Source organism: Thermobia domestica, chromosome 10 (genome assembly GCF_964235325.1).
Source record: "Thermobia domestica chromosome 10, izTheDome1.hap1.1, whole genome shotgun sequence".
In the NCBI taxonomy this organism is placed as follows: Eukaryota; Metazoa; Arthropoda; class Insecta; order Zygentoma; family Lepismatidae; genus Thermobia; species Thermobia domestica.
The window spans coordinates 192,067,863-192,082,284 of record NC_137463.1 but is presented as its reverse complement, the minus strand read 5'-3'; the positions used below and the strand labels follow the sequence as shown (position 1 = coordinate 192,082,284).

Sequence of the window (14,422 nt, the reverse complement as noted above, 5' to 3'; positions counted from 1 at the left end):
TTTTTTTTTTTAATTTTTCCCTCATAAATTGAGGATGCGTCTTCCATTTGAGGGCGTCTTAGATTTGTGTAAATACGGTAATTATATTCTATCGTGATATCCTATAAACAAAGAGTAATTAGATGCTTAAGAAATAATCATAAACAACTTACTTGACTAATAAAAACAAGGAATTTTAAAAACTTTGCCAGTGATAAAGATGACACAGTGTGTCTATCGGTCCCAAAAGTCACGAAAAAGTCACTAAATCAGAAAACGTTCATGAAAGTCACGAAATTTAGCTTTTAGGTCACGATTTTTTTTTTTTTTTTTTTTTTTTTTTTTTTTTTTTTTTTTTTTTTTTTTTTTACTGTACAAATGTAAGTACGGAGTGGAAAATTTTGTTCTATAAAACGTCAAAATTCACCACCAAAAATGTCTATGGTCGGGTTTAGACGTTACCAAATCGCAAGCAAAGTACGTGTCTATCGCATGGATGAAAATTCGACCTAATTCGCACCCAAATTCGCTCTTGAAAATATTAGGAAATTTCATGATTTGGTAAAGAAAGGGTCACGAAAAAGTCACGAAATTTCATTTTCGAATTTTAGTAGACACCCTGTGACAGTTTTCTCTGAAATGACAACAGGTGGAAGGTGAAATCATTAGTGAAATGTCGGGACAACTATTATTCGAGAAATCATCCATCTGTTAGCAATGTTATAGACAAAATTATTTCACTGGAAAAAGTGGAGGAGAAAACGACAGTATTTCAATTATAGTATGCTTTACAAACTTAGGACTTCAGTGAAAAGAGATTATATTTGGCCTAGGAATTAATTCGTGCGGTTGGTACGCACACATTGAAGCTGTAGTACAAACACAAAATACATAAATACCTTAAGAAAAATATTGTCCATCGCTAGCCACCACTTTCGCCCATCTGTCAGGCAATGTACGGATTCCGTGGCGAAAGAAGTCCTCATCCTTGGAAGCGATCCAGTCAGAGACCCATGTTTCGATATCTTCTGAAGAAGTAAACCGCTGTCCAATCAAATCGTTGTTCATGCAATCGAACAAGTAGTAGTCCGAAGGAGCAACGTCTGGTGAATACGGCGGGTGGGGTAAAACTTCCCATCCGACATTTTCTAAATAGGTTTTGACCGGTTTTGCGACATGTGGGCGAGCGTTATCATGTTGAACAATAAGTTTATCATGTCTGTTCTCCCATTCTGGTCGTGTTCTGGCCAGAGCTTGCTTCAAACGCATTAATTGTCGTCGATAACGTTCTCCATTCATAGTTTCACCCGGTTGCAGCAGTTCATAGTACACCACACCTTTCATATCCCACCATATGCACAGCATAACCTTTGCACAGTGAATATCTCGTTTTGGTTGTGATGGACCTGGTTCACCTGGTTTCACCCAGGCCTTTTTTCGTTTAGGGTTCTCGTAATGGATCCACTTCTCATCACCCGTAATAATTCGATGCAGAAACCCCTTTCTGCTCTGTCGTTGAAGCAGCAATTCGCAAATGGTTTTTCGTCTTTCAACGTCTCTGTCTTTCAATTCATGTGGAACCCAATGTGACATCTTTTGAATCATTCCCATGGCTTTCAAGCGTTTGGAGACTGTTGTTTGATCAACGCCTAATGCTGCTGCAAGTTGTTCCTGCGTTTGACACGAATCCTGCTCGAGCAATGCTGTCAATTCTTCGTCTTGAAATTTTTTTGGCTGTCCAGCTCGCTCTTGGTCTGCCAAGCCGAAATCACCACTTCTAAACCGTGCAAACCACTTCTGACACGTTCGCTCAGCTAGAGCATGGTCACCATACACTTCCACCAAAATACTATGACTTTCAGTCGCACTTTTCAGCATGTTAAAGTAATGCAGCAGGACACCCCGCAAAAACACTTTATCAGGCACAAATTGCGCCATGTTCACTTAACTACAAACTGGTGTTGTTGACGCTTTAATCCACTGCCCTATACTACGAACGATACGCGATGACAGGGGTTTGCAACACATGTGTGGATACACGGAACTGTGGGACGCTCCGTTCGTTGCGCCATCTCTTGTCCACCCGCACGAATTAATTCCTAGACCAAATATGTACACCCTCTAAGAATGTGGCACCTAAATAAGATGGACAACTTTTCATATTTTGACTTAATATGTATATAAAGTCAAAATGAACTCCCATGTTTAAAATTGGATATTTAGGAGCTCTTAAAAGCCGCGTAAGTAATCTTTACTTGACTCTAAATGTGACATTTGTCACTATTTCCAAGAATTTTCATAAGTAAGAAAGCAGATTCTTACCTTAAAATGTGAATTCTAAATATGAGATAACCTATGACATTTGAATAAATGGAAAATTCGAAACAAAATATAAATAATATATGTAATCAAAGGTTGTATAGTATCAATTTTTAGGAGTGAGTTAATAGATTATAGTGAGGTAATAAATTTGGCAAGTGATAACAGAATTAATTACAGTTAATCCATTTTGTTAGTTATGAGTATGGCATGTTTTATTGATTTGACTGATTTTCAGTTTAGCGTCTCTTTCAGCAGCAAGGCTATATGAGGCGTAAACGTACATCTTAATGTTGGATCCGAACCACGTGAGTTCCCGCCGGGAATCTAACCCGGATCTCCCACTCCAACACGTTATATTGAAAGAAAGAAAAATCTCATACTTGAACTTAAGTTTAATCAATAACATTTATTTATTTATTTATTTATTTATGTATGTATTTATCTTTTTCAGATGCAAGAGGCCCAGAAAGGCGGTTCTTCAGTGGAATACGTTCATGCATACAATGGATTTCCTGAGAATGCAGGAATGTTTCCTCAGCTAATTGAATATGGATCTAATGTTGCTGCTGTTCCTAACGATTACCATTGGATTCCAGCAGATGAATATGTGGACCCTGACAGTACAGCTTCTATGATAGAAATAAACAAAGGAATTAGAATTATGTAAGTACATTGAATATGCGTTAAAGAGTAGTAACGATCAAAACTTAAGCAAGGACAATCAGAAAATAAATAAGTTTAAAAAAATGCCAATAATCAAGAAAACACGCGCCGGAGAGGTGAAGCTCGATCCTATAACACCGAATCTACGTGTTCCTCTTGCATTCAAATTAATAAAGTAAATAATGAATCGATGGTGGCGTGTCGCGATTTTTGTCTTTAACGTAAACACTTAACACATACCACCTCTGATTGTCTAAAGGAAAAGAAAGAAGTAAACAGGATGATAGGAAAAAAAAAAAATACCGAAAAGACATTTTCCGTCTGCATGACGTGGTAGAGACGAAGGAAACCTTTTTTAAAAAATGCTGCATACTCAAGAATTTACTTTGTAAATTCACACTAAAAGAGGTGGTCAGAATCCATTTTTTCTCCATTGTGTAAAAATAATTAAAATCTGTTAGAATGTTTTTAATGGGGATGTATTTTGTTAGTGAAATGTGTGTTATTTTTTGAACAGGAAAATTGGCCGTCTTCTTGATTCTTTGTAGTTGCTGGTTGCTGTGGCCACCATCGGTATGCAGTGGTTGCATCAGTGTTATCTTTTATTCCCTCCTATTGCTATTGGAATCTATAATACTGCCTCTGCCTTTGTTTGGTGTGGCTTATTATTATTATTATTATTATTATTATTATTATTATTATTATTATTATTATTATTATGTATATTTGCCCTGTTGAGGTTGACATGGAGTTGATTTGTACATGGTACAATCGTCTTTGTGGCTGCTTTGATTGCTTCAGTTATCACTGGTCTCTGCCCTGGTGCATAATTATTACTTTATTATTTTTTTGCTCGATTTATCACTTCTGTTGCATCTACTATGGATGGCGAGATGTTTTCAGGTTACACTTGCTGGTTTCTAGGCTTGTTTGTAGAATCTGGCCCTGACAACGACCGGAGATTTGGTAATCTTCTAAAAGAATTTTGTCTGTGGTATGCTTCTGGGTCTAGCAAGACAATTATTGCTACCCGTTTTTCAATTTGTACAGAGTTTGGAATTAATAAGTAGGTTGCATTTAATTTTCTATGTGCTGTAGCCAGTGGCGTATTTACGATTTTGTTTCGGGGGGAGGAGGGGGAGGCTTTGGCTGAAAATGTGAAGATTCTGCAAGATATTTCGTATACTTTACTATAGTAAGTAAGATTTCGGGGGAGGGGCTTAAGCCCGGAAGCCCCCCTCCTAAATACGCCACTGGCTGTAGCCGTGACACGCCAACTACCGTGTGTATTGATGTTTCCGATGGCTATACTAATAACAATTACAGCAGAGCGTCTGTCTGAATTGCGTTCTGGAATCTTCTACGTTGTACGTCTTCTGTTTTGTTCTAAATGCGTGTGTGAGAAGTTTTTTGATATCTTCTGGATGTGGAGAGAACAGTCTTATTAGTTGTGCCGGTCCATTCGCTGGTTGAACTATAATCAGAGTGCTGTCTTACCTTCTGTTTCTATAGTAGCATTTTAATTTACTTTTCTTAGTAACTATGATATCCTTTCAAATGGAATTCACGTGTAACTTATGGAACATTCACTTCAGTTCTGAGAGGAATGTCAAGATAATAAAAAAGTGTGTATTAAAAATAAAAGTATCATGGGAAGGATAGTAAATCATGTGAAATACCTGCTTACATATTTATCTCCAGATATCTGCTTCCTTTATAAGACACTAAGCCTGCTTTCCTAGTAGGAAAGCAGGCTTAGTGTCTTATAAAGGAAGCAGATATCTGGAGTCAAATATGCATAAAAAGGTTCTTTCAAAAGAAACTTCGATCCATTCATTTTCTGTTACTATCTTTCAATCCTTAAAATAGTAATAATAATAATAAAAAAAATAATTATCCTTTGTAGGGAAATATTCTAACTGGTAAGATCATGAACATCACACTATTGTATGTCGTATAATTAGCACCAGGGTTGGCAAAAACCATGGTTTTTAATTGAAAAAACAAAAAAAAAAAAACTTTTTTTAAAGGTTTAAACCCGTTTTTTGGTTTAAATAATTTGCTCTATCCATTTATATTACATATGAACAGAAATAAGTTTGTTTCGCCTTGGTGTTATTATTCAACAACAGAATTATGCTGGAAGGGGTCCCAAGCTTAAAACGGAATCCAAACCGCTTCTTGGCTTACATCAAAGAAAAATTGTCCATTTGGACACGAAACCGGGACTAATTGGTCACAAATGCGATGAGTCTGCCGACTTACTCACGAAGGATTCCTGATAAAAATACGTTGTACTGATCTTTACATAGACCTACTTGTTAATACAATTGTCAAGAGTCATTTCAGAGGGATAAAAAGGTAAACAGTTACACAAGTAAAAGCATTACACAATATTATATAGAAATCGGGAAACTCCCGCCTTAGCCATTGGAAAAATCCTGTTATTACTTTAAATGTATTTTCATTTAAAATTTTAAGGTCAACGTATCATAATCAGTTCGCTAAAACTGAGGTATTGAATTACAAATTTCGTATGTAGATATCATTCAATAAAATTAAACCGAAGTCCAATCCAAGCTAATATTGGAAGCTATGTAGGCAGTTGATAAATTTTGTCAATTTCTAACAATATATTTAAGCAACCTTGGTTTGTTTATAAAACAACAGGCATTCGGGCAAGCAGAAATACATAATTTGGCTTCGTTTCGTATGTTTAGGCTTCTTATGAAATACCAAGGTTATCAATGAGAAGACTTTAGCTTAAAAGGACACCCGAACCGCTACTTGGTTTACACTTGAAAGAAGGGTTGTGGTTCGATGAGAATTGAACACGGGACCCCTTGATTAAAAGGTGAAAAGTAGATAAAACTAATGTAGATGGTTTGATATGTGGAAACGTCACCATGAAGATCACACGATTTAAAGCATTTCTTGTTTTTGTTTTTGTTTAAACCAGTTGGTTAAAAAAAAAAAAAAAAAAAAACAGCTGGTTTAAACTAGCCAACATCTGATTAGCACACAATTATATGGTATTCAAACTACAGAGCAGTCTAGTCTTATAAGCAGTTTGATGGTAGTTATGTAGTAGGTGATATCGTATTTATGATTCTATAATTAATACAACATGAATAATTTAAATTTAATAAATAAGGTGAGACTAATTTGTAGTTCAAATTTAATAAATAAGGAGAGCCTTTCTGCGAAGGTCCATACTTTTTTATTTCTGTTGGGTTACGTACAATAGTTCTCACAAGTAATGTGCAAATTTCTGTTGTGTATTCCATTGCACGAGTTGAATCTTACTACTAGCATATTAACAGGGAAAGTAGACTTTCAGTTAAGTATTAATAAATCTTGAAAACCGTAATGTACATGAATTAAAGATCCTGCAAAATATCTACATGTAGGAGAATAAATTTATATTTAACATAAACAAGGAATTAAAAAAAAAAAAAATATATATATATATACTAACTCATAAAACCACCGGAAAATCTGAGCCCTTGACAGGGCGTCGTCTTTGTAAGCCTCCTTGACCAAGACAAGCGTCTCAGAAGCGGTTTTGTCCAGGTGGAAGCAAAATTTAGTCGCGTAGCGCTGCTCCATTTCTCACGTTCTCTACCGTGATAAAACTTCGAAAACAGCTTTTGCGCCACACGTGATCCTCACTGCGTCAGAGCTCGGACGCGACTGCCACCCAGTGCGTTGCTTAGCTTAGACCCTCCATCACAAATTCTCACGCCTGGAAGCGCGCTGCTAGCGAGTCTCATTACTTAACGGACTTAAATTATCGCATAACAAAAATATTGGAAACAAATATATTTTACACTTATCTACCACTAAAAGAGTGATGATCAAAATTGGAGAGTGGGACTCAAACCTCTAGTTTGAAACAACGCTATTGTGAATGTGGCACCATAGTATTCTGGTATTCTGACACATCTAAAAACATATTAAAAGCAGTCTCTTGTTTTCTTCACGAAGGAGTATACGGAATAGCCTATGGTCCGTGACAATCTTTTGGTAGTCAAGTTTTGTCTCTAGATACCACTTTCTAATGTGTGAGTAAATTCGAGCAATGCATAAATGTTGTAGTGATATCTTCACAATAACGAGACCATAGTTCTTCGACTTCAACGGAAAAACTATGACTGCAAAGTCAGACTATTAACGTTATCCTGCTAGAAACTTCTCATGACATATCTAAAAATTGTCGATAAGGATAAGGATGGCGAAACAGCGCATTCTGTATGTAAAAGTATGGCTGCTGTTCAGCTATCAGAAAAAGTATGGCTATATGTGGAGATGTTTCAGTAACATAATCTATCGTGTTTTCTCCCGAGCTTAGTATCTGGCGTTATCCAGTGGCGATTCTTGATAGACAATTCGGATATTAATGAGGACGGTTCAAAACCTTAGACTGTTATTGTTGATAACATCGTTTGATATTGACAAGGACATAGGGAGACCAGTACCGTATACGGTTATATTCATACATACTTGAGGAATGTATGCATTGTAAGAAATAAGTTTGAGAGTATCTGGTAATATTAAAGTACGTGCTTCATAGGAAATTTTTATAACTTCTCTTCCTGTATAATCAATTGACTAAAGTAAATCAGTTGGGTCCTTATGTGTTTCACTCAAAACTGTTCGTTAACACTGTGTTGCTGTCAGAAATAAATATCTAGTTAAACTCGAGAACTTTGTTTTATTCTTGAAAGAGTTGAGAATAGTTCTCGTTGAAAAATGTTATGCTTTGTAATTCGTTCGGAAGTGGTCGATGCGTTACTTTCGTTCTTAAATTAAATACACAAGGTTTGTTTTCATTAGTTTATTTAAAGCTATCATGACTGCACCGCCTGCTAATTAATAAGTGTTTTCTGCTAGCGTTCCGTATATAGCCAAAATGATTTAATGTACATAACAGTTAGTTTTATTTGATGATCGAATTGAAAGCGAACTCTTTTCCTCTAAGTGACTGAATTACGTTATAGTTCTTTAAAACATCCAAATATAAAAATACCCTATTACAAAACATTTTTAGCATTTGTTGCAGTTAAGTAAAGTGTACCAGACCTAGAAAAGTAAGAAAGTGTATTGGTATACCAAAAGAATTACTAACAATAACCATAATTTGTTTGTAACTATAGTTTTAAAGCAAAGGAGTCGTTACGCATCATTGACATTACTAATCAACATTAAAAGTAATAATTTAAAATTGTTAAATGTAGTTGTACCATTATCAGTAAACTTACATGTATAGTCTTGTTCAAAAGATCTTGTCCACCCACCTTTAAAAGACTATATTTTGACAATCGTACGTTGTTAATTTTAATATTTCGGCACTAAATAAAGATCTCAATTGGCTAAAGAAAATCAAATTGGTTTGATTTAATTCCAACCATAAGTTAGATTACTGGGGTTTTCAAAGACAGTTGGATGAGCAGGTTGTTTTCTTAACCAGACTAAACATATCATAAGCTTTTTTACATTTCCTTTCCGTTTTCCACATTTATTAGGCAAAATTTCTGTTACCTGAACCGCATTCTACGTATCCAGTTCGGTTTTAATTGTTAATGTATTATTAGATGATAGTTCTTCAAATAGAAAGTGCTCATTAGTATACAATGCTTCCTAGTATACAATGCTTAGTATACAATGTCTCGTCATGTTCTTATTACCTCGTAACTACAATAACCTGTTCCTTCCATTCGGAAATTATTAAATGTGAACAGATTCACATAAACAACTGCATGAGTTAAAATTATGAATATTGTGAAGCATTTCCGAATGAATAGTATGATAAAATTATGTTTTAAGTTCAGTCTAACATTTATTATTACTAGGTAATGGCATGTCAAATGCGAATTAAGCTGAATGAACTTACAAGTAACGCGTTGCACCGTAGGCCTTCTCTAATCCTCAAGAACATTGTCGATTTTGGATATCTCGGCACGCAAATGTAATTGTACATGTTCCGTTGTGACCTCACAAATCCGTTTACCTTCTTAGCTAGTTTCTAAGTGCTGCTAATATGAATATTATTAATTTTATCCAAAACCAAATATAAACAGACACACGACACATTACGTTTCAAAATCGGTTTCGACTTATTAACTGTACTAAAGTGTCTAATGAGAGTGCCTTATAAACGAAGTTCGTCGATTAGTCGGAAGTTGCCACAAATTGATTGCCACATGTGTTGTTCTCTTGTAAGAAAATGTTAAATCGATGATTGCAAAGATTACAATTCGTACAATACACTCTCAAGTATATGAGATAGCTTTATCGGATACCATTCCGAAAGACTCAGTATAAGGAACTTTCTTTGGTGATGTTTAACATTGTGAAAATTTAGTGAAGATTGTTAAAACGGCTAGGAATAATATAGTGACAAAAAGCGTGCTAGAGAATCAGAAATAACGTCACTCTCTAGCATCTTCTTCTTACGCTTCCCCTGCCTAATTATCATTATTAATTTTCAGGCTTCAAGAGACCATGAATTCAGGCTTTCTCCATTTTAAGGACATAATGAATTCAAACTTGGACTTCTCTTTTCTTGAGCCTCCAACAGGAAACAAGGAGTAACACATGTAAATTCCCCCCTTATAGAAGCAACCAGCAGAATATCGACCCACTGGATCTTTTGCTTTCAATGGAGTATGTGGGAAGACTCTTCTAGAAGTTTTAATTTTTGACAGTAAAACTTATTTAAAAGAAGTAATTTTGGCATAATAGGTTTGTTGTGCACGTTGTATATATGTTTGTTTATAATGATACTGTGTGAATGAATGTATTTTTTGTAAGTCATATACAAATCCATTTACCTGCAAAAGTAAAGTGCTCTGTTTCCTTCAGAGCTCCAGTTGTTATTTGTTATGCTCGTGCTGTTTTGATAAATGATTTACAAAAAATCATTCCTTGGACCCTTTTAGATATTTTTTCCAGTTCTGCATAGTGTAATTAATTTTTTGTCGCTTCTTTCCTTTGCACTACCCTCCTGTCACATTCATAGCAAAATAATCGCAAAATGGACATTTTTGAAGGGAATCAAGACTTCTTTTCATCACAGATGTTCATTAAACACCAGTGTAATGTAATGGAAATAAAATAAATTGAAGGTCGATGCAGGTGGCTTTGTATAGTGGCTTTACGAATTGCTACAAGTAGAATCTTGCCCAATACGGTACAAACTTTTGGTGCCATTACATTATGGTTGATAACTTTCGTTAGTTTATATATGAAAAAGCAAACTCGGTGTCAATCTGTATAACTGAATGGAAAAAATAGCTGTCTGTAATTAGATTGTGGACAGTGAAAGGTATTAAATAGAATCTACTCTAACTTTATAAATTAAGTTTCTATGGTTTTTCTTAGGTCAGATTGATGTCGGAAAGGTATATAGGTTGAAACAGTGATTTTTTTTCTTGAGACTCCTTTCCTCAGAATAAATATATATATATATATATATATATATATATATATATATATATATATATATATATATATATATATATATATATATATATATATAGAGAGAGAGAGAGAGAGAGAGAGGAGAGAGACTCGGAGTATGGGTACTTAAACTTAGAGGTGCAAATTAACCAAATAGCTATTTTTGTGGTTATTCTGAAAAATTAAGGATGTAGTATTGTTATAAATTGGACAGCATGTACTATCTGCAGTACCTCGCAGTTCTTGGAGTCCGAATAGGGTGTCTTGGAGATAAAGTGCCTTATAGAGATTCCCGTGTGATTGCTGTTAGAGTATTGTTAACTCTTCATCTTTATTGTTCTTCAGTGTTGTTTTCGATTTCTGATTAGGAATCAGTTATGTACATATTGAGCTGATATTGTAAACTAACTTTCAGCGCTTCCGTAACACTAGGAGATGGAACCTGGAAGAAACTAGGGTAGTTACAAAAGTTCTAAGCCTAAGTATGAGAGTTCAGCTATAGTGTTACTTTTCAACGTAGTCACTGACAATTCAGAGCATTTTGTCTATTTATGTTTAAGTGCGTTTATCTTGATTGTAAAAGTGATTTTGTCATACCCTCCAGAATGTCATCTACGTCACGCATGACATCATATGCACGCATGAGTGTATAAATAAACGCATCTTTTGATGTTTGGAACAGGTGCAAGTTAAAGGCTGTCGGAGTGGGTTGAGGATCAGTTCTAAGTCGAAGTCGTGGATTGCTGCCTGGGGACGACTTATTTAAGGTTGGGGGAATTGTTCTCATAGAACAAAACGTCTTTATGTTGTTAACTTCCCATGAGGATCCTGAAGATGATCACTCAGTTTTCAATCCCCAGTTATTGTTCAACTATTTGAAAGATAATATAACATCACTACCTCTCCCGAATTCCATCATCTTTCTTGTTGAGACACCTTCTTTGGAGGTGAAGATGAGACTCGGATTAGTAACGGTGAAACCACGTCTCATTTGCTATTATGAATTGAGTCGGATAGGAATCTGGATTTGCCAGGACAAATTGGAAGATTATCCCGTGAACTGTTGCGCCTTTAACCTTTGGTCAGGGTTTAAAAGATTGGATACCCATCTCGCTGAAACTTCTCTCATTCCCAGATTCTATCAACGTTTGCAGTCAACGTGTCAGCAGTCTGCCTGATGGTCGATGGGCAGTCATTTTGACACTTTAGTGAAGTTTGCAGTGTTTTCCTATGTTAGTTTTTCCCCTAGTCGACGGTCATTTTCAGTAGTGGTTCTTCCACTCGTAAATTCAGCTGTCCATCCCTTTAGTTTGGCACAACAAGGGGCACTGTTGCCATTGTAGTAACCATATCGGCATGGATATCTTGCAACGTTAACCCTGGTTATGGAGATGCTCAGTAACAACTCTTGCTTTCAGTTCCTCCATGTGGTCAAAATTCACTCATTCTAGTCCTTTTTCACGTGCAAAGACGCAGAAAAGTGTCGTTAATACCAAATTTGACAGACATTGTGTGATGGTTTAATAAATATTTCCTAAGAGTTGTACGTGTCTAGATGTAATGTTTCTTAGACTTAGAACTTTTTTAACAACCATCGCAATTTCTTTTTCATTCTTTCTTTGCTGAGTATACCGCCGTATACCTCAGATACGAGAACCTGAGTCCGAAGAAGCAGTTAGAAAAAAATTGGTCTTGTAAACTAACTATTTGTAACGATGACATACTAGATATACATATATACAAGAAATCGGATAGGAATAGCGAAACAAGAGCAGAAAGGATAGAAATATTAAAGATATGTAAGAGGGAATCGATCCTCTTTAATATTTCTTTCTTTTTGCTATATTTTACTTTCTGTGTTTCATTTATGTTGTGTTTGTTTGATTATTACAAGTATTCTGTTTAATATTGCCGCTTCGGGATTCTTTTATTTGTACTGCATATATAGTAATGTATTTGCCAAATATAAATGTAATGAACGCTCCTACCTGTCAGTAAATTCAGTGAAGTTGTGTTATTTTCGTTTTTCGTGTCGTCGTTATTGTAAGTAGTCTACCATTACTGGCAATCACTTGTTACAGATTGAGTATCTTACACGTACACGGCCCTGCTCCAGTTTTCTAATTTCGATATAAACTATTGACCTGTTTGGTATCTGTTTCAGTTATCTCTCCTCTGTCTTTGTACGTCTATTATATATTCTTCCGTATCACACAAACTGCAGTTGCTTTTCAAATAATGTCCTAACCAATCTTTGTTTCTTTTTTGAATTGTCTACTGTATTCTTTCCATGAATTTTGCTAACACCACCTCATTGCTTTCCAGTTAGCATTTTCTTTTATTTCTCCATTTATACACTTCTTGTTTCAACGGTAATTCATATGTCCGTTAGAAATTAAATATATTATGTATTTCTTTTAATAAATTTATTTGTACTACGTTATACTGGAACGTCCACTTTCTATATCGAACAGTTATAATATGTATGTTGTTTGAGATCAATATTTTACTAAGTTTGACAAGATTTCTCCTTGTAAACATGAGCTCGTTAGCAGATCTTCTCTTGTAGAGTGTTGCATTATGTATGATAATTTTAGAACCATTCTTAAATCTATTTTGTTCATATATATATAAATGAAATGTATAATCGGCTTTCGTATATACTCTTTTAATTCATTTTTCATTTGTCTGTGTATTGTTTAGATGGTTTATGCATAGTCTTTCCGACTGTACTATGAGCATTGAAAGACAGCGTGATTTCTCTTAGAATTTTTATAAGGGTGTTCTTGTGTTATTAAGCAGAATTATTGAAGAACAAATGGTGCCTTAGTATCTATGACTTTAATTTCTTGGTATGATAATAAAAGGTACAAAATGAACATGCAATAGATGTCTATGATAGTGAATTGTGTACAACAATTAAAACTGTGTGAATAATTAACGCAGTAGAAAAGAGGAAGTAAAAACAAAGCTGAGGTTTTCTCGATATTTTTAATTTTATGCTGATGAAGGAAATAAAATTATGTTGAGGTAATTTCAGTACGTAATTGGAAATTAGCATCACATCTTTATTATCGTGTAGATGTATAGCTCATTTTTCGTCCCTGGATACGCCGCAGTGGCGTATTTACGATTTTGTTTCGGGAGGGGCTTTGCTAACTTTCGGGGGGGGGCTTTGCCTGGAAATGTGAACATTCTGCAAGATATTTCATTTACTTTACTATACTAAGTAAGATTTCGGGAGGGGCTTAAGCCCGGAAGCCACCCCCCTAAATACGCCACTGATACGCCGAAATTATTTTGGTAGTTATCCATTGCCATGAAAAATCAATAATAAAAAATAAAGAAATATTAGTTTAAGAATTGACACTACCGTCGTGCTATTGAATTACGTGTATTATATATAATTAATTAATTCCATGAAATACAGCATATCTATAAAAAATACTATCATATTTTAAAGTGGTATTACGTCGCTTTGGATAATCGTATTTTTTTTTTTTTTTTTTTTTTTTTTTTTTTTTTTTTTTTTTTTTACTATACCTCATAGACGTTGAATGTGGGCCCCAAGAGGCAATACAGACATTAAGACGATATACCCATTCACTGCACACACACTCCAATATATCTGACAAAATAGACTGGATGACAGCACTGGTACAAACTTGCACTTCTTGCAGGTTTTGAGGCAATGGGAATGCATAGACATAATCCTTTACGTAACCCCGTAAGAAGTAATCACAGTCCGTCAAGTTAGGTGAACTCGGTAGCGGAATAGAAGGTGTTATCATTTCCGGTACGTCTAATCCATCTTCCTGGAAGCCGCTCACTCAGATGTTCCCAAACATGTAAATGCGAGTGAGGAGGTGTTTCATCTTGTTGGAAAATAGTCATTACCTCCTTCTTCTTCCAGTTGTGGAAATAACCAATTAGTGAGCATGTCAATATAAGTTTGACCTGTGACAGTGGCCTCTCGAAAGAAAAATAGGCCATAGAC

General features: G+C 35.2%; 1 protein-coding gene across 1 annotated transcript in view; it reads left to right on the top strand.

Moving 5' to 3' along the window:
• Positions 1–10,430, top strand: part of LOC145662911 (inhibitor of nuclear factor kappa-B kinase subunit alpha-like) — a 77,069-nt gene extending 66,639 nt beyond the window's left edge. The window contains exons 15-16 of the mRNA XM_081728916.1: positions 2,753–2,964; positions 9,456–10,430. Coding sequence (XP_081585042.1) covers positions 2,753–2,964; positions 9,456–9,558 — 315 coding nt within the window. The 3' untranslated portion in view covers positions 9,559–10,430. The remainder of the gene's footprint in view (positions 1–2,752; positions 2,965–9,455) is intronic.
• Positions 10,431–14,422: the final 3,992 nt, after the last annotated feature.